At 38.3% G+C, this 26122-nt stretch overlaps 2 protein-coding genes across 3 annotated transcripts; one reads left to right on the top strand and one right to left on the bottom strand.

Annotated features, from left to right (window-relative positions):
- The first annotated feature begins 263 nt into the window (after positions 1-263).
- Positions 264-3010, top strand: ost4 (oligosaccharyltransferase complex subunit 4 (non-catalytic)). The gene is made up of 3 exons (XM_041805716.1): positions 264-268; positions 2430-2566; positions 2885-3010. The coding sequence occupies exon 2, from the start codon at positions 2431-2433 to the stop codon at positions 2542-2544; it is 114 nt and encodes a 37-aa protein (XP_041661650.1). The 5' UTR covers positions 264-268; position 2430; the 3' UTR covers positions 2545-2566; positions 2885-3010.
- A 122-nt stretch (positions 3011-3132) lies between these two features.
- Positions 3133-24190, bottom strand: agbl5 (AGBL carboxypeptidase 5). Of its 2 annotated transcripts, XM_041805714.1 has the most exons (17): positions 24115-24190; positions 22067-22351; positions 21745-21916; positions 21427-21593; positions 21115-21292; positions 20798-20976; positions 18502-19036; positions 18042-18211; positions 17764-17899; positions 16887-17104; positions 16560-16762; positions 13954-14130; positions 9793-9935; positions 9619-9671; positions 9202-9395; positions 5426-5559; positions 3133-5288 (listed from the first exon to the last, which is right to left on the bottom strand). In XM_041805714.1, the coding sequence occupies exons 2-17, from the start codon at positions 22279-22281 to the stop codon at positions 5211-5213; spliced, it is 2952 nt and encodes a 983-aa protein (XP_041661648.1). In that variant the 5' UTR covers positions 22282-22351; positions 24115-24190; the 3' UTR covers positions 3133-5210. The 2 variants fall into 2 exon arrangements, with proteins under 2 accessions (XP_041661648.1, XP_041661649.1); XM_041805715.1 differs by lacking the exon at positions 13954-14130.
- Positions 24191-26122: the final 1932 nt, after the last annotated feature.

The following is a 26122-nucleotide window of genomic DNA, read 5'->3' as shown; positions in this document are numbered from 1 at the left end:
AATACACTTTCATATTCTACTGAGAGGTCCAAAATATCAGGAAAGTTCTGAGTAATTTAGAGAATTTACAAGCGGATAATGACAATTATTGTTGAGGTTTCCAATGCGTATATTTTTTTCTTCACTTGCTCGGTTAAAATTGCTTCTATGGTGTTTTTAAAGTGACGTGGCTTTCCTGTCAACCGGAAGTAGACAGCTTTGCTTCTCTGCAGCTGAGTGGCCGTTACATCGCTGTAAACCAGAGCAAAAACCCAAATTAAAGGGAAAAGTAAGTACTAACGTCAACCGAATGTAGTTTAAAATTGTTTGATGTCTTTGTTTTGAATGAATGGTTATTCATAGCGTGTCTTTTGTTGGAGGTTTTTGCCTGTTTGGTCCAATTAGTAAGCTAGCTAACTAGCTAGGTTAGCGCTAACGTCACCCAGATTGACGATCCACGATTTCGAGAATAGAAACGGAATCTGCATTGACTGTGGAAAAATCCCGGGTAATATTCCAATTTGTAGGAAATATCCATTTGTGTGTACTCCAGGTACTAGCAAGCTGCCGATGTTTGAAAAAGTTGACTGTCATTCAATCAGGGAATCATCATTTAACCCAACATTGCATTATGTTTGAGAAGTGATCATGTTTTCAAATACACACCATTGTTTTAATCGTTTTAACTGAAACAAGAGTAGTTAAAGTTATACGTTGTAATATGAAATTAAATGATACTAATGTTAACTGCTATGCATTTATAAGATACGTCTTGCTTCGCCCCCATCTTAGATGGCTGTTACCTTTTCCAAAAAGCAAAATCTTGCAATACTTTATTCAAATACAGTTGAATAGGGATACACAAAGTTATCTGCATGAAATTGTTCTCGGCAGATATTCACAATACGTATTTTTGGCATATCTATACATACGTACAGTGCTTAACAAATTTATTAGACCACCCCCAAAGTAAGGTTTATGCCACAGCTGCCCTAAATTAACAGCATTGGTATTTACCAAAATCATTTTTTATGTTTCTGTAATGGTTAATACACCAATATGTAAAAGCTCTTTATCCCAAATTATATTTTTAATGCTAAAATATAATTATTATTGTTATCTATGAATTTTCAAATTTACTGATTCACAAAAAACTGAAAAAATAGTGAAGTACATTAATATTTCTTGATTAATATGTCAAATTATAGTTATTTACTTGCATTCCCGAACAGAAAAATTAGTTTTAGTGGTTAAATGTTATGCCTGATTAATTTTTGACTTCTCAGAGAAGCCTAGTGAGCCGGCTCAAATTTGGGTATAAAAAGGTGAATTCAGTTTGAAATTCCTCATTCCTGTTCAAAATGGTAAAACATGGAGAGCTCACTGAAAATGAAAGAGTCCGCATTAAACTACTTCATGATGCTGGATGGTCTCTGAGACAAATAAATAAAGACACAAAGTGTTCTCACAGTGTGGTCTAGTATGCTTTGGAGTCAATTGCCGAGACTGGTACTTAATCGACGGTATCATGAACAAGAACGTCTACTACAACATCTTTGTGCATTTGAAATCCCTTCTGGACTGAATCCGATTGGTCGTGGGTTCATATACCAACAAGACAATCACCCCAAGCATACTTCAAAGCTGTCAAAGAAAAAGGAATCTGGAGTACTGGAACTGAAGGACTGGCCAAGTCAAAGTCTGGATTTGAATCCTATTGAACAAGTTTGGGATTTAGTAGATTGAAAGATTGATCGCACAAAAGTTTCATCTAAAGCAAGTCTGTGGGAACAGCTAGAAACTATTTGGAACTCAATAACAAAAGAGACTGTTGAAAAGTACATAAAAACAATGCCAGCAAGAATGCAAGCTGTTATCAAGGCCAAAGGAGGCCATACAAAATATTAGTTTTTTGGTTATTATGTGTGAAAAAGGACTATTTAGTTGTTTCAGTTTGTTAATTGCCAAATAAATAACAATAGCATTTTTAGTTTTAAACAAGTTTTGAAAGATTTCTTAAATATTTATGTTTTCTTGTTTTTATGATAGGTGGTCTAATAAATTTGTTAAGCGCTGTATATGGAAAAAGGAGGTTTGTTAGACAACAGCTTGACTATGTATGTTTTGGCAAAAATTCAATATTATGCTTCCTTAAAATTAGAGACTTGCAGAGATTTTGTATGTAGATAGACACAACTGTGAATTTTTGTATTTTTCATAATTTAACTTTGCATAAATCCATATAAATATCTGAGTTGGATGTTACTCCGAAGGAATTTTTTATAAGTAAGGAAACTGACAGATTAAGTCAAATAAACACTGTAAATGAATTGAAGCTTCCAAATCATAGATTCATGATTTTAATCATTCTATGAAGGTTTATTTTCCTTGTTTTTTTGAAAGACATTCTCATGTTTAGACCAACACTAATAAGCCCTCTTCCTTTGCAGAATGGTGACAGACGTGCAGCTTGCCATTTTTGCCAACATGCTTGGCGTGTCATTATTCCTGCTGGTTGTGTTATATCACTATGTGGCTGTCAATAACCCCAAGAAGCAGGAGTAGGGTTGCCAATTTGATTGGAGAGGTGAGTGCCATATACAGTATGTTTTTTTAGGTCCTTGCTCACGTTGTACTTACCCTCAGATGTACATCGTTTTGGTTATAAGCACCTGCTAGATGAAAGTGAAGTCTCGTTGATCTTATTTAAAACTGTCTTTCCCTGTTTGTTGAAAGGCCTGTTTTGTAAATTATTTAAAGTAAATATTGTTTTTAAGTGTAAAGTATACAGTTTAGGATCACCAAGGTACAGTGTTTTTAAGTAAATGCCTCCTTCAGCTACAAAGAGGAATTCATTCAAAGGTTTTACTCCATGAACCCGCTTTAAGTCTTGATTTTTCCACAGGTGAGATGGGACTCAGTGCCACCACCATGGAAACTACATTCCCCTCCTCAAGTCCTCTGTCCAAGAGATACATTTGTTTGTAATATTGCACAGTAGAGTTTTTTCTAATAAAAATATGTGAATTCACTTTGCATTTATGTTTCCGTGCACTTAATATTCTTCATAAACACTGAGTAAGTTCTTATTGAGTAAATACTGCAAAAATGTTACAAAAACCTGTTGTATTTTCAAGATAGTTTATTTTTTCTTAAAGTCTGCCTCGAGTTCCGAAACAGTATTATACCATCACAGTATAATTAATTTGGTCAGAGTCAGATCAGTCAGAGATGTGAATTACATTTAAAAAGAGCTAACAGAGAGTTTGCCTAACAGAAAATATTTATACCAAATGAAAATACAGTTTATCTTTAAGGGATATGCTCTCATATTGGTGTGCTCTGGAACTAAATCTCTTCAGGAATGTGAAAAGGAAAATATATTGAATGCAAAGGTAGTGTGCATAAAGTATTTTTTAACCATTTAACTTTAAAATATTTAATTAAACCACTATAGGCATTACTAGACTACTGATCAAGGGAAAAAAAAACAAAAATTTAACAAATTTAGCTTTACTTTTGGCAACAACTCATTCTGTTCATCTATATTTTAGGTCTGTATTAACTTTGGACTTGTAGCATCTCGTTACCTCAAGGTAACGAAAATATGTCAACATTTCTCTGGTTGTCTGCAAAAGTTCAGATCACCTTATTTTACTGCATTTATCTTGACAGTTATTTCCACGTGTTTATACAAAACACATATTAAGGTGGGCTGCTGTATGTGGATAAACAACTGTTCAATATTTTGTTGCCTAGCTGTTGTATCAGCTTTTCTGGGAATGGATTTTTTCCGTCTTTACAACTGGTAAGCTATTTTTTTATTAGTGCCCTTGTGTTTTTGACACAAACTCTATTCAGTTTAAGTGTTTAGCCATGCTAGTAAAAAATATATTTTTAGAGAAAAAGGGCTGCTCAATGACAAAGCAGGGGGGAAAATAAGAGAAAAACAGGCACTCCAAACATGAAAATGTAAAAATGAGTTAAGAAATTATTTTAAAAAAACCTCACTATTACAAAGCTAACATGTTTCAACCATTGAATTATTTCCTTACCTGTTTTTTCCTGCTTGGAGTGCCTGTTTTCTCCTCTTTAGTGTGCAAAAAAATCATTTGTATGGTATACATTTTCAGTCATATGCATATTTTTGATTGTGAAATCAGGGCCAATACTACTGTTCTTATGAACATTGTCTTAAAGATGCTTTTTTAAATACATGTTCTGGTGTTAAGATTCCCACAAAGCCAACATCTTTCTGCCCAGTAAAACAAAAATATCTTATTTGAATCAGCAGTTAGATGTACTAGATGTCAGCAATAAATTGATGCAAACAAGAGCTTCAAATCTGTTAATGTCATCAGGTCATGCCACATTATCTATGTCAGATGTTTGTCAAAAGGCCAGTATCTACTGAGATACCATGTAAAATCAATGCAGTGCAGTGCATTCCTACTTATGAAGCTCAGTGCCTTTTTAGACTTTGACATCCTGCTATTTTTTTAATAAGTATAACAAACAATGATAAGGTAGGTGAATACTTTTCACATACACTATATGCAAAGCACAAAACCCTCTTTAATAATGAGAAAACACACTTCACTCACATTTTAGTGTCTGTACTAAGAGTGGATATTTGAAGGTTGTAAAGGTGCTGCTGTGCTCATCAGTCCAAGTGAGAATCAACCATTTGCTTTAAAAGCAGAAGTGGCTGAATGTGAAATGTGAAAATACATATCAGTGCATTACAGTGTCGGTCTGAGTGCATTAACCATCCATGTGGAGGAGGGTGAGAAGAAGAAAAGGACTAAACTGTTACAAAGAAATATGTGAGGTACAGTGATAAATGAAATGTTTAAGGTTGTTTCAAGTCTATAGATCATTGATCAGCTGGAGGGTGTTCTTACATGTTCTTCTCTCTCTGCTTTGATATCATTGAGAAAGGCACTTGGCCCCCAGCTGCTCCAGTAAAGCTGCTCTACTTGTTAGTTTTACTGAACAGGTGTGTCGGAGTCTGACCGTGTTGAACTGCATTGGTTACAAATATTACACATTTTCTGGAATATGTGTATAGATAATGTTAAAAATATTGTATTGCACATTAAAACATTCCAATTTACCTTCCTCTGATGATGGACTCCCATCATGTTTCTTCCTTTAAAAATGTTCACCCAAATAACTATGCCCATATAAATCAATTACAGTTGTATCAAAGTGTCTCTTGGAAGCAGTTCCTATGCTTCTCCACACAGGGTCACTGTTTCTCGAATGTTCACAGTCTCAGGAGGAGGCATCACCGGTGTCTCATCAATCTGCAAAGAAATCATAAAACCTAATTAATTTAAAGTGATTTTATCAATTTATGTTTAGTATCTGCTTCCTATTCTGTCTTTTACTTTAATGCTATCTGGCAGAAAGACTGCCCATGCTTTTAAGTTTTTCTTTTCACCTGCTGCAGAGGGTCATCCTTCTCTGGTGCGGTTTCTATGATTGTATTTCCTTTGCAGTAGAAACTCCTGTCACTGCTCTTCTTCTTTAGTGCTTTAGAGGCCAGCTGAATGGCAGCCTCTTTTCCTGAAACGCCTACAGAAGTAGAGTGATGTTAGTTGTGTATGAATGCTGGTGACATTCAAGACAGAAAGAAAAAACGGTGTTGTGTAGCACATGGAAATAATGCAACAAAGGGAAGTTTCCCCTGTTAAACCAAATATTGACGACTCAGAATTCTGTTATTGATTCAGTTACACTGTGTTTCTCTCAGCTTCTACCGTACCACTTGTTGCTTATGTATAGCCAGTTCAAAGTATATTTACGCCCAGTCTGCAACGTGGAAAAGTGAGGCAAAGTTGTTTGTCGCTGAGTTAGTAACAGAGTCATAACGGGGAGATGGTAGCTTTCCTTAACATTAGATTCAAGAAGGTGGAAAAACACAGTGTATGAAGCTCTCACTGTGTGCTCATTCGCCTCTGCATCGCAGTCTGAAACCAAACACTGGGACACCTGATTACACTGTTGCTGATGCAATGTGCAAGTGCACGGGTGTAATGACAATGGGACTACTTTAAGGCACTGTTGTGGAATTGCAATCTGTTTAGTGCAACTGAAAAAGTTACAGTATCACACTGTGTGCAACACCCTCTAGTTATCACAGCTTTCTTTCTTGATCCGTTCAACAGGGTCGCCACTTTGCAGCTCTGTGAGGCTGTAGCGGTCTGTCTTTGCATCATAATATGCTCACGCTGACAAAGCACACATGCAGATGTTCAGCATGTACTAGTATGTATTTCTTTCAGTGTTCACTATTCTAGCTAGTTTAGCTTGTAAGCTTTGTAAAAGTGAGTTTAAATAATAAAGCACAGCTAGAGCTCATGGGTTTGTAACTACTTTTGCAGGTATTTGCTTTACAAAGTTGTTAAGGTTGTAACTACATAAAAAAAGGATTGCATATCATTATTATTGATCATAACTTGATGGACATAAATGACAACACAAAGATAAGTGAAAAGTTTTGCTTGCAAAGCATTTGCAGTATTCTTTAAAGCTGCAAAATAGACACACTGGTCACATATAGTCAGTTTACTAATGGATAAGATTATTCTCTGAGCAAAAGTGAGTTTGTTGCTGGTTCACAGCAGGATATTTTTGCCTGTGGCAAGCCTTGCCTGCAGTGTGTGCCAATCCTGATCCTCCATCAGAGGTAGTAAGAGGTGTAGTGGGGGTAAAACAGTGGCTGTGTGTAATGTTGGAGTCTGCTGGGCAGGACAGCCCTCTGTGTTATGCTTGGCTTATCCATTTATCTAATGCATTAACTTAAACTTAACTTGTATTTGGTAGTGATGCATGATTTTTTGTTGCCAATATCTGATTCACTGATATTTCCAAATTAATCATGTGAACGTTTTAAAAATGTAAATAACATCAAATGTCACCTCAGCAAAGAGAAGCGGAGTTAAGTGAAACTGGGAGAGGAATGGGGAATTAGACAGTCTGGAACTTGCTTTATGTTAGGGGCTTTATTCAAATGTTCAGGGCTCACTGGGAGCCTCCTAGAGCAGGGGTGTGCCTAGAGTCGAGTCTTGGTGTGACGTGGAATTTTCTACAATCTTGTATTACTACAACGATACAACAACTTAAGTTACTGTAACATGTTTTAAAGAACCAGTGTCCTAAAGCAGTGGTTCTTAACTGGTGGGGTGTGGAGCAGTTTTCAGTGGGTCACAACTAGGTGTCTGAAAAAAAAACATGGTAGCAAAAGTCCTGAAGTCCTTATTGGACATGCATCATTACCTTTTATTTTAACCTGTTTTACAGTGAAATTGGGTAAATTTAAATGTTTGATAAAAATTTCAACTAATTTATCTCCTCTTCTTTCAATAAATGGCAACTTTTCCCATGATAATTAAGTAATTTCACAAGTTCTCTGGAAAACTGGTAAAAAAGGACACATAATGATGAGGAAAGAGGACATAAAATTTGTCAGTGTTGTCTCTTTCCTTTTTTATATCAGGTGTTTTGGCCCAGTCATGCTCCAAACTGCAACATATTCAATTAACTATTGTTTGTGCATTGTTGAACATTTTTTGGAAACTTGGGTCGTGATCTGTCGTAAGACGGACTGGTGGGTCTTGTGGCTGGACCAGCTGAGAACCACTGTCCTAGAGTATGTGGCGCCCTAATCAACCACCTATACCTGATGGTACAGCTGTACATTTTGCAGATATTTAAGGACAGTATATGATTTATACCATTGGTATGTATGGCTGATATATTGGTTGTAATTATTGGCAGAAATTTTTTTATTTGTCGATACCTCTATTCAACTTTTTAAGTTATTGTCTGCCAATAATGATATCATACCAATAATACGGTGCATAACTACTATTTGGGCATTCATAAACCAAGTGGTAATCCATTAACCAGGGAAACTACTCATAGACAGCGTTTGGGAAGGGCAGAGCCTTTTAAAAAAAACTCAGAGGGTGACTGGATGAATGTTCTGTCTGTCACATCTTTACGGGCCAATCAGAGCAACAAAACACGTGACGTAGCTGCTACCTAGCTGCGACCCTACTGAAGGTGTAAACTCCATAGAGAACTGCAAAACGCTGCGAACCATGGCGACTGTAGACATATTGGTACATAACTTTTGTTGTTTTTCTCACTGTTGTTCTTTGTTCTTCTTATAACAAAGAAATGTCATCAAGTTCTGATAAAACAGGCGTTGTAGCAGCATCCACACTAATGTCTTCTGCCGTTATTGCACCGGCCTCTTGTCGCTGCTTGCTTACATCACGACTCTACCAGTCCTGAAAGTACTGCCCCTTGACGCTGATTGGTCCAATCACTTTCTATCTGGACCTAAACGGTTCAGACGGGAGCTTTGCAAGATGAATTGGCCAGTGAGAAACTGGAAATGGGCATATCCATCTGCTTTGCAAGGTTAGTAATCCCTGATGCTTTGTGTGGACATCGTCAGTGTGTACTAAAAATAGTTTAATATTTGTAAGCTCAGACTGCCCACAGAGATACTGTAGTCTGGGACGCCTTCATCCAGAGTGGATTTGATGTGTAGGCATGAGCACAGGCACACATGAAAGACCAAACAGCTCTTCATTTGGTACCATTTTGCCTTTTTTTAATACCTCACAAACAACAATGAAAATAGAGAAAAGGAAACTGTCTTTTAAAGAGCCATCTTCCATTTCTCAACTCATCATCACTCTCTCATAACTTGTCCTCTTAAAGTGAGATTTCATTTCAATTTAACCACTGCCCAATGAGATTTGATTGCTATGTAGTATATCACGGTGCCCTTTAAAAGCATGTTTACGACAAAATGAGGGAGAAAAGCTGGTAAAGATGCACTCTTAGCTTATGGCTAATTTGCCCCTGTTCATCTGTATTGCTGGCAGCCTCACAGCACACATCATGTAGGGATACTGAGCTAAGGTAAAAGAGCCACAGAAATGATGAATGGGCCCTTGTTTGCACGAGGTGGGCAAGCGAGTCCTAACATCAGATTAGCTCTGAGGCTATACTGTTAATGCATTGTATGGACCTATGTGCTAAAGTGAAGTCCCTGTATATCCCATGCCTTGGGCAACACTTAAAGTGGATGTGAAACATAGGCCTTAACAGCTAAACTTCATTATGGCAATGTTGCAAAATGGAAATGTGGAAAGAGCGAACATTAAACCTACATATGCACACTGTACATATACATGCCTGACAGAGACAGGTGTCGATGGAGGCCAGGTTTGAGCAGCTTCCAGACCTTCATGGTGGCTGACCTGTCCTTTTCTCCTGGTGAAACTGGGTTAATGCTGGTTGAAAATGATTTACTGTCATTTGTGGCGGTGGTTTCGATGGAGCCCACTCTTCGGATGGGGATGCGGCTCACGGCAGGTTGTAGCTCACATCTGGACAGGAAGAACCAGTTTATCTTTTCATCACTTAACAATGCATCAGAGCAGGATTTGGGCTGCAATATAAAATGTTTCAACTAATGTAGATGAACATCTGTTTCTTCATTATTATGCAGATTTTTTCAAGACGTAATTAGTTTTAATGGTACCCAATTCTTTGGTTTTAAAATAGATGATTAAAAAACTGTTAAAGATACATGAACAGGATGGGACTCACTTGCTAAACTTGATGGATGACAGGATGTGTTCAGGCCCGATGTCTTTAGCAGCCTGTGACAGATGAGGACATTACAGTTACACTTAGAAAATATACGTTTTAGTTAAAGGATGAGTTCCAAATTTAAATCACATGAAATTAGGAGATTTTGCAGTTTGTGAGTGGTCTGCTAACCTCGGTGGAAGCTTCTGAAGGGGGATGAGTGATGGTGAGAGTTCGGCATCCTCTCCCCACACGCCCAGCACGCATGGGGAAAGGCATCCTGGACCAGCCGGGTGAACTGGGTGCACCAGTCTGAAAGTCCGGGCAACTGAGGCCTGTTGACCAGATGGTGGGACAAGAAAAAACAAGAAGAACAGGGAGGAAAGGGGAAACAGTGGATGGCAGATGAGTAACGGAACAACCAAGAATGGACATGGTAAAAATAAATAAGAATAAATTTAAAGTATGTATAAATAAACAAATTTAACTCAGTGGTAAATGTTAATGGAAGATTAAGCATGGTTCTGTGATGACTTTTGAAACTCCAGTGGTTAAAGTAACAGACTCAAAATTCTCAAAAGGAGCTAAATTTGACTTTTTAGCAAATGTGACTTGTTTGTGACCAACTTAAATTCGCACAGAGGCTTAAAAATACAAACACATAACAGAGATAGAGAGTAGAGGACCCACACACAGCTTGCTTCACAAAGGGATAGTTTTTATTCAAGAGGTTAAACAGAGAGGTGGTAAAAGACAGCAGCACATTCAAGAAGGTGATACTCTTATCACAGACAAACACTTATCCAAAGTGGTATTTCAGGTTAGCACCACATTAAGAAAACAGCACAATTCTCAAAAGGAAAATAAAGCAGAAGAACCTCATGAGACTGTGACTATGCATATAGTGTTTTAACTTAAGCTGGTCGTTTTCTATTTTTAGATGATAAATAAAAGCATTTAAGTTTTGAAACAACCAAGAAACAGGACATTTGAGTTCACAGTGAGGAAGCAGAATTAACTACAGTACACTCTCTCCTGTTATTCAGGGCAATAATCTAAAGTGAAAGCTCAGAGTACATCCTCACTACTGTGCTGAACACAGAGGCTACATGAAAATCATCGCCTGAGTGATGTTAAAGGAGCATGAAGACTTCAGTGCCCCCAGAGCACCAACTGACCGTCAAATTTGATCCCTACAAACTGACATTTCTCTGTAAGGGTTACAATATGTTGGAAACATCTATGTAAAAGAGGATGGTACTACAAGATAATAAATGACACCAGTTATTATCGTTTATTATATACTCTAATTTGCTAGCTTTTTCTTTCATGAAGAGGTCACAAGCTCCCATAAACCTCATTTCCAAGCATTTTCTGCAGTTTCTTGAACAGTTCAAACAAAAAGACACCACATTACAAATCCCTATTTTTTCACCTTCATTGCACCTTCACAACTTAAGCACGAAGCATGTGGCAGGATGGGTCAGCCACCACATAAGAATATCAAAATCAAAGCTTGAGTAAAAGCCTTCTTAACCTACTGCTTATAACAACAGACACCAGAGCAAGGCACACCATTACTACAAAGTTGCACGGCACTGGATTAGACAAAAAGCTACAGCGAGTCAAGGCCAGACAATCTGAAGGCTGCTTCCATCTGATTGATTAATGATCTGCTTTATCTGCTGCTCTTTAAAGCTCTCCAAGCTCTACCTCTGCGTATAAATCCTAAAATCACTATAATCAAGTTCTCAGATGACAGCACACAGAAACAAATTAGTGACAAGATACTACAAATCCACGATTATTACATGGAGATTACATACAGACCAGGACGATGGGAACATTTCTCACCTCTGCTAACCATAAAGTATATCACTTTAAAGCTCCTGTGAAGAGCTATAAAACCAGCTGAGATTATTACTAATTACTCTTTATAAAGTACAATAGCAATTCAGACATTCATCATAAAGAATGGCTATTTCTAAACAGTTTCTTTTAATGCCTAATACTGCTACTATGAAGTAGGTGTATGATAAAATTCAGGTATGCCACAGAAGTAGTTGGAGTTTTCCATGGATTTGATTTGACTATTTTAAGATAGCAAGATTTTTTTTTTAAGAAAAACAGAAAAACTTCACAGAGATATGAGGCACAGTTTTGTCCACAGAGGGTGCCAAATCAACATAAAGCAAAATTTCACTCACAGGAGCTTTAACCTGCCAACTTTATATCACTTCTGAATAAACACTCATGTGCTTAAATAAATAATTATCAGTATTTTCAGAATTGTAATGAAACATGTCATGAAGTGTATCTACACTTTATTTACAACCATATTCACCAAAGAATCTTATAAAAAAAAAAGGTGCCAACTTGACCTACTTAAAATGCCCAAACATGGAGCAGCGGAGCATTTTTACAGAAATGCTTGTCAGCTTAACAGCTCCATAAAATGACTCCTCTAACCCCATTAGCCCAAATTCTTTGAGTTTTACCTGCTATGAGGATTTAAAACAGTGATGGTTTTCTTGAGGTTTCTGGTAGTAGGCTTTAGTGTGAACATCATGATGTCAATACCAAAACTGGATGGAAAGTGGAACGTGAAATCAAACACGTTCAGTCCTTTGAATATACAGAAGCCCTAAGCGACATACACCCATACATCTCATTTGCACCATTTCAAACTTCACTATTAGTTGGGGATGCACAATGATGGATCTTGCTGATGTTTCCAAGTTAAAACTTCAGCCCTTAGAACACACTGTAAAGTTTAAAGAATGAGGGTGAACAAAGAAAAAGATTTCAGCTGATCTGTTGGTCCTGTTTGGTCCACAAACCTATTCAAACTTACAGAAGATATCTGCAGCTGATATATTGGATATATGGGTTGTAAATATCAGCAGATTTTTTTTATCTTCCGATAATGATCATTTTAAGCTTATATCTGCAGATACTGACATAATACCAATAGTATTGTGCATTTCTTCTTAATAGTATCAGCAATGGCAGAACTGTAAGACATGGCCCGGCCTGTCAGTAACCTTGATTGTTTTGTTTTCTGGATTAAAAGAAAACAATCACATTATCACAGAGAACAGGTTTTCTTATCTCAAGATAAGGACACAAGTTAAACTTTCTTTTATGGTTGGGCCTGTGTTTTTAAGATAATTCAAGATAATGAGAAAAAGGGATATCAAGAAATGAACTGAAATGGCTTATCCTAGGAAGAAAAAAAAAGAGTTTGCATGTCAAAGGGACTTATGTCCACTCAGGGCTTCCATAGCAATGGGATTTTTTTTCTGCTACATATATATCCACGTCTACAGGATGCTCACCTCTACTCTTACTTAATTCCAAACATGACCATCACTGTACCATTACAGAGATATACATATACACTGAAAAGAACAAACAAACCTAAAGAAGGCATCTTACAGGATTCCACAGACACAGAGGCATCACTGGGTTCATCTTGATTCTGCAAACCCAACTTTTTCAAAACTAAACCAATAAATAATTCATAAATAAAAGTGCAAAGATGCAAAATTATCCCTCCCCTACTATAGCTGATAATAAACAGCTCATAATAAAACTGAAATGAGGAAGTTTAAAAAGCACAGTAACATGGTTATTCTTCTAAGCTAATAGCTTTTATATACATTCAACAAGATGACCTTTAAGTAATTTAATCTATTATTGTTATTTCCAATATTTAATGTAAATATCTACTTCCCCTCTTGCAAATGGTAAGGGAAAATCAGCATTACGTAGCCAAGTGTCTGTCTAACGTTGCTGAACAAAGATACACATCATCCACTCTGCTTTACAGCAGGTTTCTTATGAATGAAAACCCTTTCCAAATACTTCAGTCATAGTCGGTATTTGAGGGAAACCTGCACTCTCAAGAGCAGTACTCAACCTAAGGTGCTAGTACTGTAGATACATGGAGTTTCACAGATACTGTATGTGCAAAAGGGTAAAAACAATATTAGAGCTAGCACCAGTGATGTTTGACACTCTCTCACACACCCACACTCACTCATTCAGTCAAATAGTGGTTTTGACCTTGACAGAGTGCCAGACAGGTGCACATTTCTTTTGATAAAACCACTCGTCTGGTCCTCTTTCATAAGAGCTCACACTCACTCATTTCCACCCACTCACACTTCTGCCCATGCTGTCACAGGTTAGCTTAGTTTCAGTCCTGGGTCGGCCCACTCGGAGCATTGGTGGCCGGTGGCAGGCCCTGCAGGAGCAGGGGGCTCAGTTTGGAGAGCAGCCCGGGACGGGGCAGAGCCTGCAGGGAGGGGAGCAGGGTGGAGAGGCTGGGGGACTGGAGGGAGTACAGACCTGTCATACTGACGGAGGCCGGGAGGGGGCACGAGCCTGCAGCACACACTGAGGAAGACGAGGAAGAGGAGGAGGAAGGGGGTGAGTGTGGGGGGCGGGAGGGTGTGTGGCTGTTGCTGGGAGACCGGAGGATGGAGCGGTGGTGGGGGGTGCGTCTTTTCTCCAGAGCCTTAGGGTCTACAGAGAGGGAGACACACACACAAACAAACACAAACACACAACAGCTCAGAGACATGCAGGGACTGTGTGCAAACACGGACATAACAAAGATGTCCGATTACATTTTTTCTTACTTATTCCGATATCAGCCTTGATTAGGAGCCAATACAGAATACCTGTCCCATATCAGTGTAACTAAAAAAAGGCAGAACTAGCATTTTTAATACCTATATACTAGTAATTCTGAGTTAATGTGACACTTAAGATTACTATTTTATCATCTGATCTGAGTTATAGACAAGGATGAAAGGAGTAAAAGAAGATTGTATTCAAGTAAAAGTAGTTATTTTGTGTAAAATTTAGAAGTAAAAGTACTGGTCTATAAATCTACACAAGTAAAAGTAAAAGTAATTGGTTTAACATTATTTTTGATACCAAAGAGGGTTAAAGGCAATATATGATATTTCCTCCATGTGAAAAACGACAAGGGTTCATGGATCTCCAACTATATGGTTTAATTAAGGGCACATATTTTCAAAAAATGCTGTCCGACCACAAATTTTCGACGGTATGTCAAAACTTTGGTTCAGTCCCATTTTTAAGTTTTAAATTATAGTATTAGATTGTTGTTGTAGTTTCCAAATCTTGTCCATGATTCACAAGGCATTCTGTAAGATTTCTCATAACGCTCTGTTTGGAATTTGACTCTGGAAAAGAGGCAACACTTGCTTGATTCTTCTACATGAAACTGCTTTATTTACTTATGTTTTCATATTTATGTATGTGCTTCCATGGCTTTATTTAGATAGGACAGTGGATAGAGTAGAAAGCTAGAGAGCGTGGGGAAAAGAGCCAGCTGTCTGCTTAGTGGACTAGTTTCTGTACTAGGTGCATGCAAGCTAGATGCTAGGTTTACCAGCCTCCCTAATTTCTTTCATTTGCTGTTACTTTTATTCTATTTATCTTTATCCTTTTTGTAGTTATGGTCCATTAATATATATGGGACCAGTTCGTCTTTGGCACTCCTAAACAGCAGCTGTTAGTAGGAACCGTAACTATAAGATCCAGAAGAACCAGAAAATCTAAAAACTGCAATCTGCTTTTTGGAATCTCCCAAAGGGAAAACAGTTGTTGTTGTTCTGCAAAGTCCACATCGTGCAGTTTCTGTGCAGCTTTGTTGCTCTTTTAGCACCATCTGTTTTCCCTGTACGGAGTTCGCGCATCAACTTGCTATAATATAGCAGTTGAGCTTTAAGACCGCCATTATATTGATATGAGACAGACTCACAGCCCGCAAGTTGATCTGCCCTCTTCTGCCTGTCACTTGTTGTGCCTACTGAGGAGTATTTTAATCAATCCAACACTTTTTGTGGAGTGTTGGATTGCTCCCCATTTGCTCCCCAATTTCTTTAAATGCACAGTAATAGCCTAATGAGGGGAAAAAAGGGTTAGAAAGTGGTACAAAACCCTGCTAGTCCAGTCTGTGTCGTTATGTCTTCCAGCATGTGCTGAGCAACACAAAATGAATGGGGTTAAATTTCCGTCGCGTTAGGTTTTGTTCAGTGTTTGAAAGTGGAAGCTAAACACATTTGCAGTAATGACTTTGCATGTTTCAGCACTATAAACTGGTAGATAAGTCACATATATAGATATATAGGATGCAGCAAACTTCTTAGATGAAAAAATAGGTATTAAAAGTGTGGTTTATACACTGGATTTTATGGGAAATTATGACATCAGATTGATGCACTGACAGGCATAGTGTCAGTGCCAGATAATTCATCTAAAGCTGTATCGGAGGAATTTCTGATCCTGGTTTCAGTATCAGAAAAAAATAACTTGTATGGTGAGAACTGGTTAAACCAGTGTCTCACAAGAGCCAAGTACCCAGACAATCAAGATTTTCAGATGCTATTAGCAAACGTTGCAAATATGCAACAAAAATCATATTTCAAAATGTAATAGAAATGTTTCTACTAAATAATCACTTTGGATATGTTGTCTTGGAACAGGGCTCACGTGGTTTCATCCTCAGTCAGGGTATAATGAATCTTTAAAGGTGAAAAAAATAAATAAACACACACACAACCAGCAGTAGCAGGTGGGGTCATACTAAGTTCATGCAGGGATCATGCTGGCATCCAAAGCCATAAACATCCAGGAATAAATCTGTTCACGTCTCTTAAATAAAGTTAATCTCTAACCTGAGGCTAATTTAACATCACCATCACAATAAACCTGCAGCTAACCGTCACAGAGATTGCCACTTCAATCACCCTTCAGCCTCTTTAGCAACTGCAACAGCAGAAAACGATGAGGAAAGACAGAAACTAGACAGCAGAATCTGTGATACTTAGAGAGATACAGAGAAGAAAGGTAGTACACCCAAGCAGAGTTGATGGATAATGCCGCCAGCATCACAACAGATGGGTGAGAGATTGGCTTACCTCTGACCGGCCCGAGTGTCTTGTTGCCTCCACGTCCGCTGGTGTGAGCGTTATTGTGCTGCGAGTTGGATCGAGGTGCGGGACAGCCGAAAGTAAAGCTCGGGGAGTTGTGCATCTTTGGGGAGGGAGTCTGGCTGCTGCTGCTGTGACTGTTGCAGCGAACTCGACTGAGGGTGTTCTCTGACGTTGAGCCTGACAGACAGCTGTGAAAACCACAGAAAACAGAGCCCCATGACCCTTTATGTTGCACCAAAAAGACATTATGTGGGCTTTAATGTATCCAATTGGGACTGAAGATAAAAGTTAAATGAATGTGTGTAAACTCACTTGTTTAAGCTCTTGGGCGGTGACGCCCTGCTGCCATTGTGATGTATTCTTACTGGAGGATGGGCGTGGTTGTGTGTGTTCAGGCCTTTGGTGTTGCGGACATGTTTGAGGATCCAAGCTCGGAGGTTGGTGAGGCAGCTGTGCTCCGACAGCACCAGCCGTGGCCAGGGATTACATTCTGCCATATCAAGGGCTGACACAGCAACGGCACGCCCAACCTGATGAGGACAGCTTTAGGTATCACCTCTGTTTAAATGTAATTTGGTTAACAGATCTGTTTTTCACATGATCAAATGCATAAAAAACACTTCACATTGACAATGACCTGGCCTATTTTGCAGTTAAAACTGGGGTTAAACTCTGAAATGATGCCAATAATAAAAATAAAACACATGAATTAACTTTTGGTTCTCAAGAAAATGATCTGTAAAGTTATTTTTGAAGCTTATAAGTGTGACTGATTTATCTGTTGTTTTCCTTGCACTAAAGGAAGCTAGGCTTAATTTGAAAGAAATTAGGATAGGCTTTCATAAGCATTTTGCTTCTGCCTATGCTTTTTAGTCACTGCTCAATACATCACTGTTGAGTTTGTTTCAACTTTGGTGTTTAAGACAGCTCGTATTTATATTTTCCATGGCAAATATTGAAGGTTTGTAAATCATTTGGCTATTACAGGTAAACAGGTATATGATTAGTTAAATCGGCAAAGACATAAGAGGCACAGCTTTCTACAAAAAGAGCATTAAAATTAAATCATAATCTAACATCAAAACCTTTGCAATGCAAAAAAAATACCAATTCATGTCCCAAAAACCTGCAATCACTGAACAAAGATCCACATTCCTCTGATACAAAAAACCCACTCATGTTATCCCACCTGTTCAAATATTTCCGGAGTGTATTTCGGAGGAAATGATGGAGGTGGAGGAGGGGTTGCCCTTCCATTGTCATGGCAAGCAGGGGGAATGGTGTTCATGGATTTTCCTGTGTTGTAGTTGCACTCTAATGTGTAGCTGGTGGTGAGCAAACAACAGGAATATGTTAATGATAAACTTTGTCAACCCAAACGTTGACACATATTCAAAAAATGTGTTGTTTTGACTCTCTACAAAGAACCACTATTGTTTAGAATTTGTTGATCCATTAAAATCGGACCTGTGAAGCAGCCCGATGGCCTTGTGCATGGCGACCCTCCCGCTACCCTCTTTTGACTGGCCGTCTCTTTTGTCTCGTGCGTACATGTTTTTCTCTGAAAAGTTACAACCCAGGAAATCAAAGTGGGCAGAGTTCACAGCAATGAGCCTCGGGTATAGCATGTTCTCCACCTGAAAGAGAGATGGCAGGAGTTTAGACGTGTATTTTTATTTTACTCAGTTTTAAACCCCCCCAAAAAAAGACATAAAGAATTTCTGACATTGAAAACTTATATTTGACTTATTTAAGACCTAACTTTAAAAAACATACAATGTAGGAATGATCACTTTTAAAATATAGATATTTCTGTGCAGAGATTCTACATATCTTTAAAACAACAGCTACAGGAATAAAACAAAAACCGATTATCATTTGAGGAGCATTAAATATGCTACAAACACATCCTTGGAATAATACTTACCTGCTGGCTCTCATCAGGAAGGCTGTTTCCATACATGAAGCATCCCCGTTTAGAAGCATGGCCATGCAAGTCCACATAATAAGCCACACCCCCTTCCTGCGGTGGAATCGTTTCCTGTTCCTCCTCCTCCTCTGGCACAGTTACCTCCACATTAACAGGTGCTACAGTCTCTGAGGAGCTCGACGAGCTGTTCTCATCCCCCTTCCCCATCTCAGTGGAGTCCCAATCGTTTTCCTCTGTTACCATGGGAACCTCTGGTACTGCAGGAATTGCATCCTTCTCAGCATTTCGTTGGTTTAAGCTGACTTCAAGTGCAGTGAAGGGGGGGGATTGATGCTGATTGGAGGGTTTGATGTTAAGAGGAGGGGTTCGTGTGCATGGAGGGCTATTGCAGTGAGTATTAGACTGCATGTTGTGTACACGGTTGTGTGTGTGGTGGTAGAGCAGCAGTGATTTGGCTGCATAGATAGAAGGGTGTAGCTCTGGGCTGGGGTTTAGGTATTGTCTGTTCAAGTTTACACCCCTAGAATCAGTCCTGAAAAGAATGACAAAAGGTCACAGTTAATTAAAAAGAAGCATTACAATGTAATTGAAATTCCTCACATTAACTACATTTCTGCACTATAACAGGGCAGTGAAATCAGCGTCACATAATACTGTGTTTAATGTCAGATTGAGCTGTTTTCACACTTTTTATCATGTGGGTTTCTTGGATAAATAGCAGTTGTTAAATGCAAGAAATTCCGTATTTAAAACACATTTTGTCTGTCAAGGATGTCATGTTTCAGTGCTGTTTTATATCACCAGACAAACCAGGAGGCTGTTTTTCATGAAACTTGGCTAGCAAGGAGGAAGGAGCAAAACCACAGAATTTTGGACCAGGTGAAACTTGTTAACATGCTAAAACTACCAACAAAGGACAGATGATAAAACAACTGTTAGATTAAAAAACATTGCCCCCTCTACCACACACAGCTATTTCTTTTCATTTTATTACAACCTTAATGTCAACCATGTTTTTTCATACATTAGATATCTGCATGGTGATACATAAGAGAATTCTTATAATACAAACAATGTATTGATTGCACTTTTAGACGGGTGTATTCTTATAGAAAGGAGAATCAGCCTTAGTGGAGGTCTGCATGTTCTGAGTGCCATTCAAGTTAGGCCTAATCAAAACTGTGATCATCAAAAGTGGAAACAGCACTCCCTGACACTCCAGGCATTGTCACTGTTAGCTGATACTCTCCCCTACATCACTGTCACAGATGCAAACCTGCAACACAGGCTTAACCTGCAATTACTGAAAGGGTCAACATGTTACACCTGACCTGGCCCTTGTTGTGTCGTCGGGTTGAGAGTGTGATTACAGGTGTTCAAGTTACTAAGATACTATGGGCTTCCTGGAGTAATCCGGTTTCTTACACGCCACACATACAAGAAAACCTAGTGTGAGTGGGAGTTTAGATGAGCCTGTTTTCTTCAGAGATAGATTCCTCCTTTAGAAACTAAATTCTTGGCAGTGTTTGCAGCTATGCTAAAAAAAAAACATGTGTAGCCACTGTAAGACTTATTACATCTTATCTCCAGCTCTCTTGCAAACAAAATCTACAATATTGATGCATACATAGTTTTAATTAACAAGTAATACTTCTAAATTAAGGCTGGATACATGTTTTTTTTTGCTCTGGAACACACAATCCCTAATTTTTTCAAGGATGTCTATGTCTAAACATAAAGAAACAACTAATCAGATCAACTCATATTAGAAAAATTACCCGTCCCTGATCAGTGAAAGAATACACAACCTAACATTGTGAAAAAATGACAGATCCACGCAGCTTAACAGTGCTAAATGGTAGTAAGCTGGATCATGTTGTCTTTTAAAACAATTTTCAGAAAAGTTTCCTTGATTAACTTTAATAGCATAATTAACAGCATGAATGAACGTAAATGTTAAACTCCAGAAAAAAAAAAAAACATTCTGACACTACCGACATCTTGCTTTATCTTAGTGTGCACCTTTTGCGTTTGCACGCAGCACTGCAATTTCACGCCTGTGTATAGGGGCCTTTATCAAGCTAATTAGCTGAAGTGTCCATGAGCTTCCAGCTTACAAGTTTTTATTAATTTAAGACCAAAGATGTGAACACTTCACCAGATTAAGAACACATCATGAATCTGAAGCAGATCTCTCTTAGAAAGAACAATGTAAGAAAATTCATAAGAAGATATTGGTTAATGAGGCCCACTGAGTCCAACAGTTGTGCATGACTGCATTTAGTAGCGTTACCTGTAATGTCCACGAACAACTCCATCTGGGTTGAGCATGGGAATGAGTTTGAACACAAACATGTTCCGAAGCACATGTGCACGAGGGTCGTCTCTTCTTAGGATAAAGGTCAGGAAACCGTTAAAAACAAAGGATGAGGGAGTCTCCCCAGGGTGCACTCGACTACTAAGGAAAAAAACCTGTAAGCACAAACAGACACACAAGTACAAAGGTCACTTCTTTAGACATTATTTTGTAATTACATATCAATCTCAGCTTTAAGCACTGTCACTATTCACAGCTATTAAAGATGGATAATATGCGTGTGTTTATAGTACCCTTTTGCCAGGGAAGCAGTGTGGTCTTGGAGTATTGGTGTCTGGAAAAAGCTTAGGCAGACGTGGTTCTCTCTCCTCCTGCATGCCGCTGCAGTTGGTCACAGTGAGCAGGTCCACCCTATTGCCATCGAGGGACTCGCACAGCAACTCCCTATGATAATACACGGTGCCAGGTGCACTGAGAAGAAGGAGCAGAGGTTGGAGATTGATGGGTGGAAAATACATATTTTATATTTATATGTTATAAATTGAGGGAGAAGTAGTGATCAGAGGAATTAAACAACTTTCAGACAGCTTTGTACTGCGTTTTACCTGCTCGGGCTGAGTTGAGCAGCATTGGTGTAGCTCTTATCAAACTGCTGTAGCATCTCCTGACACTCAGTGTAAGAGAACGGGAAGCAGAAGGAGAAGTAAGTGGTGGCTCCTCGCACCTCCAACAGCCGGTGAGTGAATGACAATATGAACTGGTTATCTACAATCTGGAAATTAACAGAAGAAAAGGAAGAAGGGACATATTTTTAGAATGATATTAATAGCTGTCAGTAAGCCGCACAGATTAACAGCACTCTGCCTCACTGGCTGTTATTGCCCACATCCTCTCCCTGGCAGTATAAGAGCATGTTTTTGTACCTCATTGGTGGGTCTGTCTCGGATCCTTTCCCATCGGTTTTTGCCCGGTAAAGTGCGTACAAGAGGTGCCATGCCCTGGCTGTAGAGCTTCCTCTGGTTGTTCATGTTCATCACATTGATCTTCAGTAACTTCCCGGGTGCTGCACCACGCACACTGAAGTAAAACCATGATCTGAAACACAAAAACGAGATTATAAATGTTATGATTAAACTAGAACAGTGTTAATAATGCTCCAAATCAACCAACTCCTACCCCCCCAAAAATGACATTTTGCTTTCCTAAAGTGATTGTCATCTAATACTTTGTGTTAGGAAATGTTACCTGTTTCCATTTTCATGTTCAGTTCCTGCACAGTCTGGCTGCGTCCACACATTGAACTCATAATCAGGGGTAATGTTAGATCCTGAGGGCACACTCCCAACTGGAGCAACATCACCAGGAGGGCTGGAGCTACCCTTCTCCACCTTCTCCACACGAGCCAAGTTTCCTGAGTCAAACTTGGAGCTGAATATGATATTACCAAAGCGGGCCTCCATGGTTTTGCCCTGTTTTTTTCTTCCTTAAGATTTCTGTGTGTAGTGCTTGTCAGAGGTCTGACCAGCCAGCCTGTAATCAGAACAGGAAAAACACAACATAACTTAGCATAACTTATGGAGATTGATAACTGTACTTCAGGTAAAATACAAATAAAAAACAAACAAGAAACATGTGGGTCAAAACAACTGAAATAGCACTGATTTTAACACAGTTCAGCTTTGTATCAACAAAGTAAATTAGGTAACTTTGACCAATTTAATACACATAAAACTGGAGTGATGATTTGAATTAGTTGATGTTTAACATCTTGCTGACATTGATTTGGGAACGCTTCTCAGGGAATCTGCTGTTGTTCCCGACTATGATTTACAGATGGGGAAAAGAAAGAAACATAGGACAAGAAATGGGAGGGAGGGGTGTGAAATGCGAGAATGAAAATGGAAGAGATGGTCAGAGTTGCTTTCAGTGAAACCCCAGAAGAGGTGCGGCTGAGGTGTGGTCCTTCTCCTGAAACTTTATGCTAAATTACATGAAAAAAAGTAAAAGCCTATAACAGCAACAACCAAATGTCTGCAAGTATCCAGAAACTTTAATGTTTTATGCCACCAACAAGCAAGTGAACGATGACAACAGTATTTGTATAATGACATGGAAAAAGTACCTTTATGTCATAACACAAATATCAACTCAAAATCTAAGTAATCAAAATACAAGTTGCATATATTTCAATGTATTTGTTTTGAATATCTAAGTGCATTGCTTAATAAGTTGTTTAATTATGTTACTACTGTTATTTTTAGATGTGTAATGTTACATTGAAATTAAGACCCTCTTCACATTAATATCACACACATGGTGTGTGCTTTTTTGTCTTGGCTAGAAATTTGGTCTGGTCCTTTCAAAAGGACAGAGACCCCTGCCCAAGGATCTCAGAGTACATGCTGACTCAAATGGGGTTAAAAGGTCTAAAATATTGGTAAGCTGTTGTAATGACCAAATTCACCCAATGGGGGATTAATAAATGTTTACCGTATCTTATGCTCGGAAAAACTCTTGTCATCATTGAATTAGGTGCATATCTTCATTTAACACGGTGACTTACTTCTGCCAATATTGGTATGCATTCGCACTGCAGACATATTTATTTGGAAGCTCATACAGGTAGTGAATAGACCAACTTACTTCAGTTTTGCTTGTCATTGTCATTAGAAATAATCTTTAACATGAAGATGACGTCTGCTTGACCTCCTTGGATACCAGTCAACACATAACAGCGACTTCCTGTGGCCGTTAAAGAGACTACAACCAATGGCCGAGTTAAATGCAATATTTACCACCGTTACAACCACTGATGGCAACGTTTCTGAATTCATTGAATCACTACTGTAGACTTATGGTTGCTCTTGTTCTTGCTAATCATTGCTAACTCAATGACGTCTTTACCAGCAGATAAAATGATGGCTGCTGTTTGACGACAGTAACGGAGCAATAACAACAACAGCTGACCGACATATCTAACACAGCAAAGGGGGAGTGGAGTAACGGCTGCAAACGTTACACTCGTTAGTTTTGCACTCTATAAAACACCAAATACCAGTTAATATTAACATTATTGCTAGCCTTACTAGCTAGTGTTATAGCGTTAATGTTACACACCGCTAATAACGCTAGCGTGTCTAAGCTGCTGAGGCTAACTTAGCAACCGAACTAGCTGTCTACCCTCAAAACGTCAGTCCTTTCGACGAATACATAATACTCTGTAGTTGCTGCATTGTACACACCATACACACACGTTATTTCGTAAACACAAGCAAATAAATGTGCAGTCTTACTTGGTTATTTTCAATCGATGTCCATATTTGTTGTCATCGTCCTTCTCTACCCTTAATTCATTGCTCTCGATGCTGCGTTCACGTCTGTCTGTACAAATGACACCTTCCTGAAAATATCACCGTCGCCTGCCGTTTCAGTAATAATAAGTTGTTACTCTTTAGGATAAAATCAGGGTTGTTGTAGCAAAGTAAAGAAACACTTTATAAAGACAGGTATCAGAAATGTAAGTCAGGGACTGTGCTATAACCACGCAGAGATTTTAAACACATATAAATGAACAAACATCATGGCGTTCTGACTTTATCGGAACTGGCCCTGAAGTGGCAAGTACCTTAAAGAAGTCAAATCACGGACTTTTCAGTCTGAGTCAAATAAATATTAAAGCAAACTGACTACGGGTTGAAATAATTAAAATCAGTTCAATTAAATTCTTACTTATGGACTTGAGGTCCAGATATAAAAACACATCCTGCCACTCGTTGCGTTCTCCTTGTTTTTATGTGCAGCAGATGAAACGTGAAAACCTCAGTGATTAAAAAATAAGCTCATTAAGATTTTTATATCCTAAAGTCTCTTTAGGAAGAGGAACTGTGACTGTGAACATCTAGAACAGCAGAAACGAATAGTCAGTCTGACTATTTAAATGGTGACAAGTATTGTTACTATTATGATTTGTATTACTACTACTTTTAGCAAGTAAAATGCATTTTACTCTTTTTTTTAATATCTCTTACTCATTTTATTGTTTTGATTTCCTATGAACCATGATCTTTAATTCTTATTTAGGCTGATCTTATTGATCTTATTCATGCTACTATCACTCTAGTACTTTCTTCTTACTTTTTGTTTTCAATTTATTTGCCCTTAATAATTTTACCTTTCTTAATGTATTAGTTCTACCTCTCTTCTAATTGCTTTTTAAAATCTTGGTCCCCTTGGTCTCTGGTTTTATAGCTGAGTTCCTGTTTTGGCCAGGATGTCTCAGTTCTGATGGTATCTTGGTTTTTTTGATGTCTCAGGTTGTCTTAGTTTTTACGATGTCATGGGATATTTAAGCTCTTATGATATATTAAGATGTTTTAGTTCTAATATTTTCCCATGTCAGGGTAAACATGTTGTTTGGGTTTAATAATGTAGGTTGGGTTTGGTTTGGCCTATTTTAGTTTCTTTGACCTTGAGTGCTCTCTTGATGTTTTGCTGTTTGTATCATTTGTTTAGGTTCTGCTGCTTCCTTTTTATCCACATCAAAGCACTTTTTAAACACATACAGTTATTATTATTATTATTATTATTATTAATAATAATAATAATAATAATAATATTACAGGGTTATTATATGTCAGTTTGAAGCTATCTTCTTACTGTTCAGTAGACCTAAAAAGAGATTTAAGAAAGTCTGAAATGTCCGTGAGAATATAAAACAAATGAAGAATTGTATAATTTCTGATCAGAAATGTTCTCTGTCCAAATATTTCAGTCGTAATTCTTACATTTTTGCGGGCTGATTGAGCTCCTGTCTCTTGCAGCCTCCAGCCGGGTTAGATTGATTATTTAAATTGGAGGTAAGTCCTCAGTTAGTTAGTTATTTTTGTGTTCGTTTATGGTCAGCTCTTGAACACACGCCAGATTTATGTAGTTAAATAGTTTGGAGTAACGCCTCTTCCCGTTAAATCACCAGTTACAGCGGTCTAAATACATTATCTGTTTGAAAAGCTCATCGTTTAATTGGTTTCCTCTCTTTTAACCTCTAATAACTGCAGTTTTGTTGTGGTTAAATCTCCAGCGATATTTTCCAAGTGATTTAAGGTGTAGAACGGAACTTAAATAATCACTGAAGGTAGCCTATCTCTTTATTTTCTAATAAATGGAGCAGTTTAGAAGGCCATTGAGGACGCTTGTTAGCTTGTAGCCCACCTGCAACAGGTGTGCGTTCAAGATCTTTTGGTCTCGTTTTAATTAACATCATTAACTCCCATTAAGCTTTATGGGAATGCCGAATATTAATCA

Source organism: Cheilinus undulatus, linkage group 14 (assembly GCF_018320785.1).
Source record: "Cheilinus undulatus linkage group 14, ASM1832078v1, whole genome shotgun sequence".
NCBI lineage: Eukaryota > Metazoa > Chordata > Actinopteri > Labriformes > Labridae > Cheilinus > Cheilinus undulatus.
This window is presented reverse-complemented; position numbering and strand designations above follow the sequence as displayed.

Excerpts from the sequence above, each read along its gene's own strand:
- agbl5 (XM_041805714.1), bottom strand. The coding sequence starts at position 22,281 with ATGGAGGCCCGCTTTGGTAATATCATATTCAGCTCCAAGTTTGACTCA. Across the intron at positions 21,917-22,066 it reads GAACATGAAAATGGAAACAG|ATCATGGTTTTACTTCAGTG; the intron begins GTAACATTTCCT and ends TTTGTGTTTCAG. Across the intron at positions 9,936-13,953 it reads GGCCTCCGTCAGTATGACAG|GCCTCAGTTGCCCGGACTTT; the intron begins GTCTGTACTCCC and ends TCTGGTCAACAG.
- ost4 (XM_041805716.1), top strand. The coding sequence starts at position 2,431 with ATGGTGACAGACGTGCAGCTTGCCATTTTTGCCAACATGCTTGGCGTG.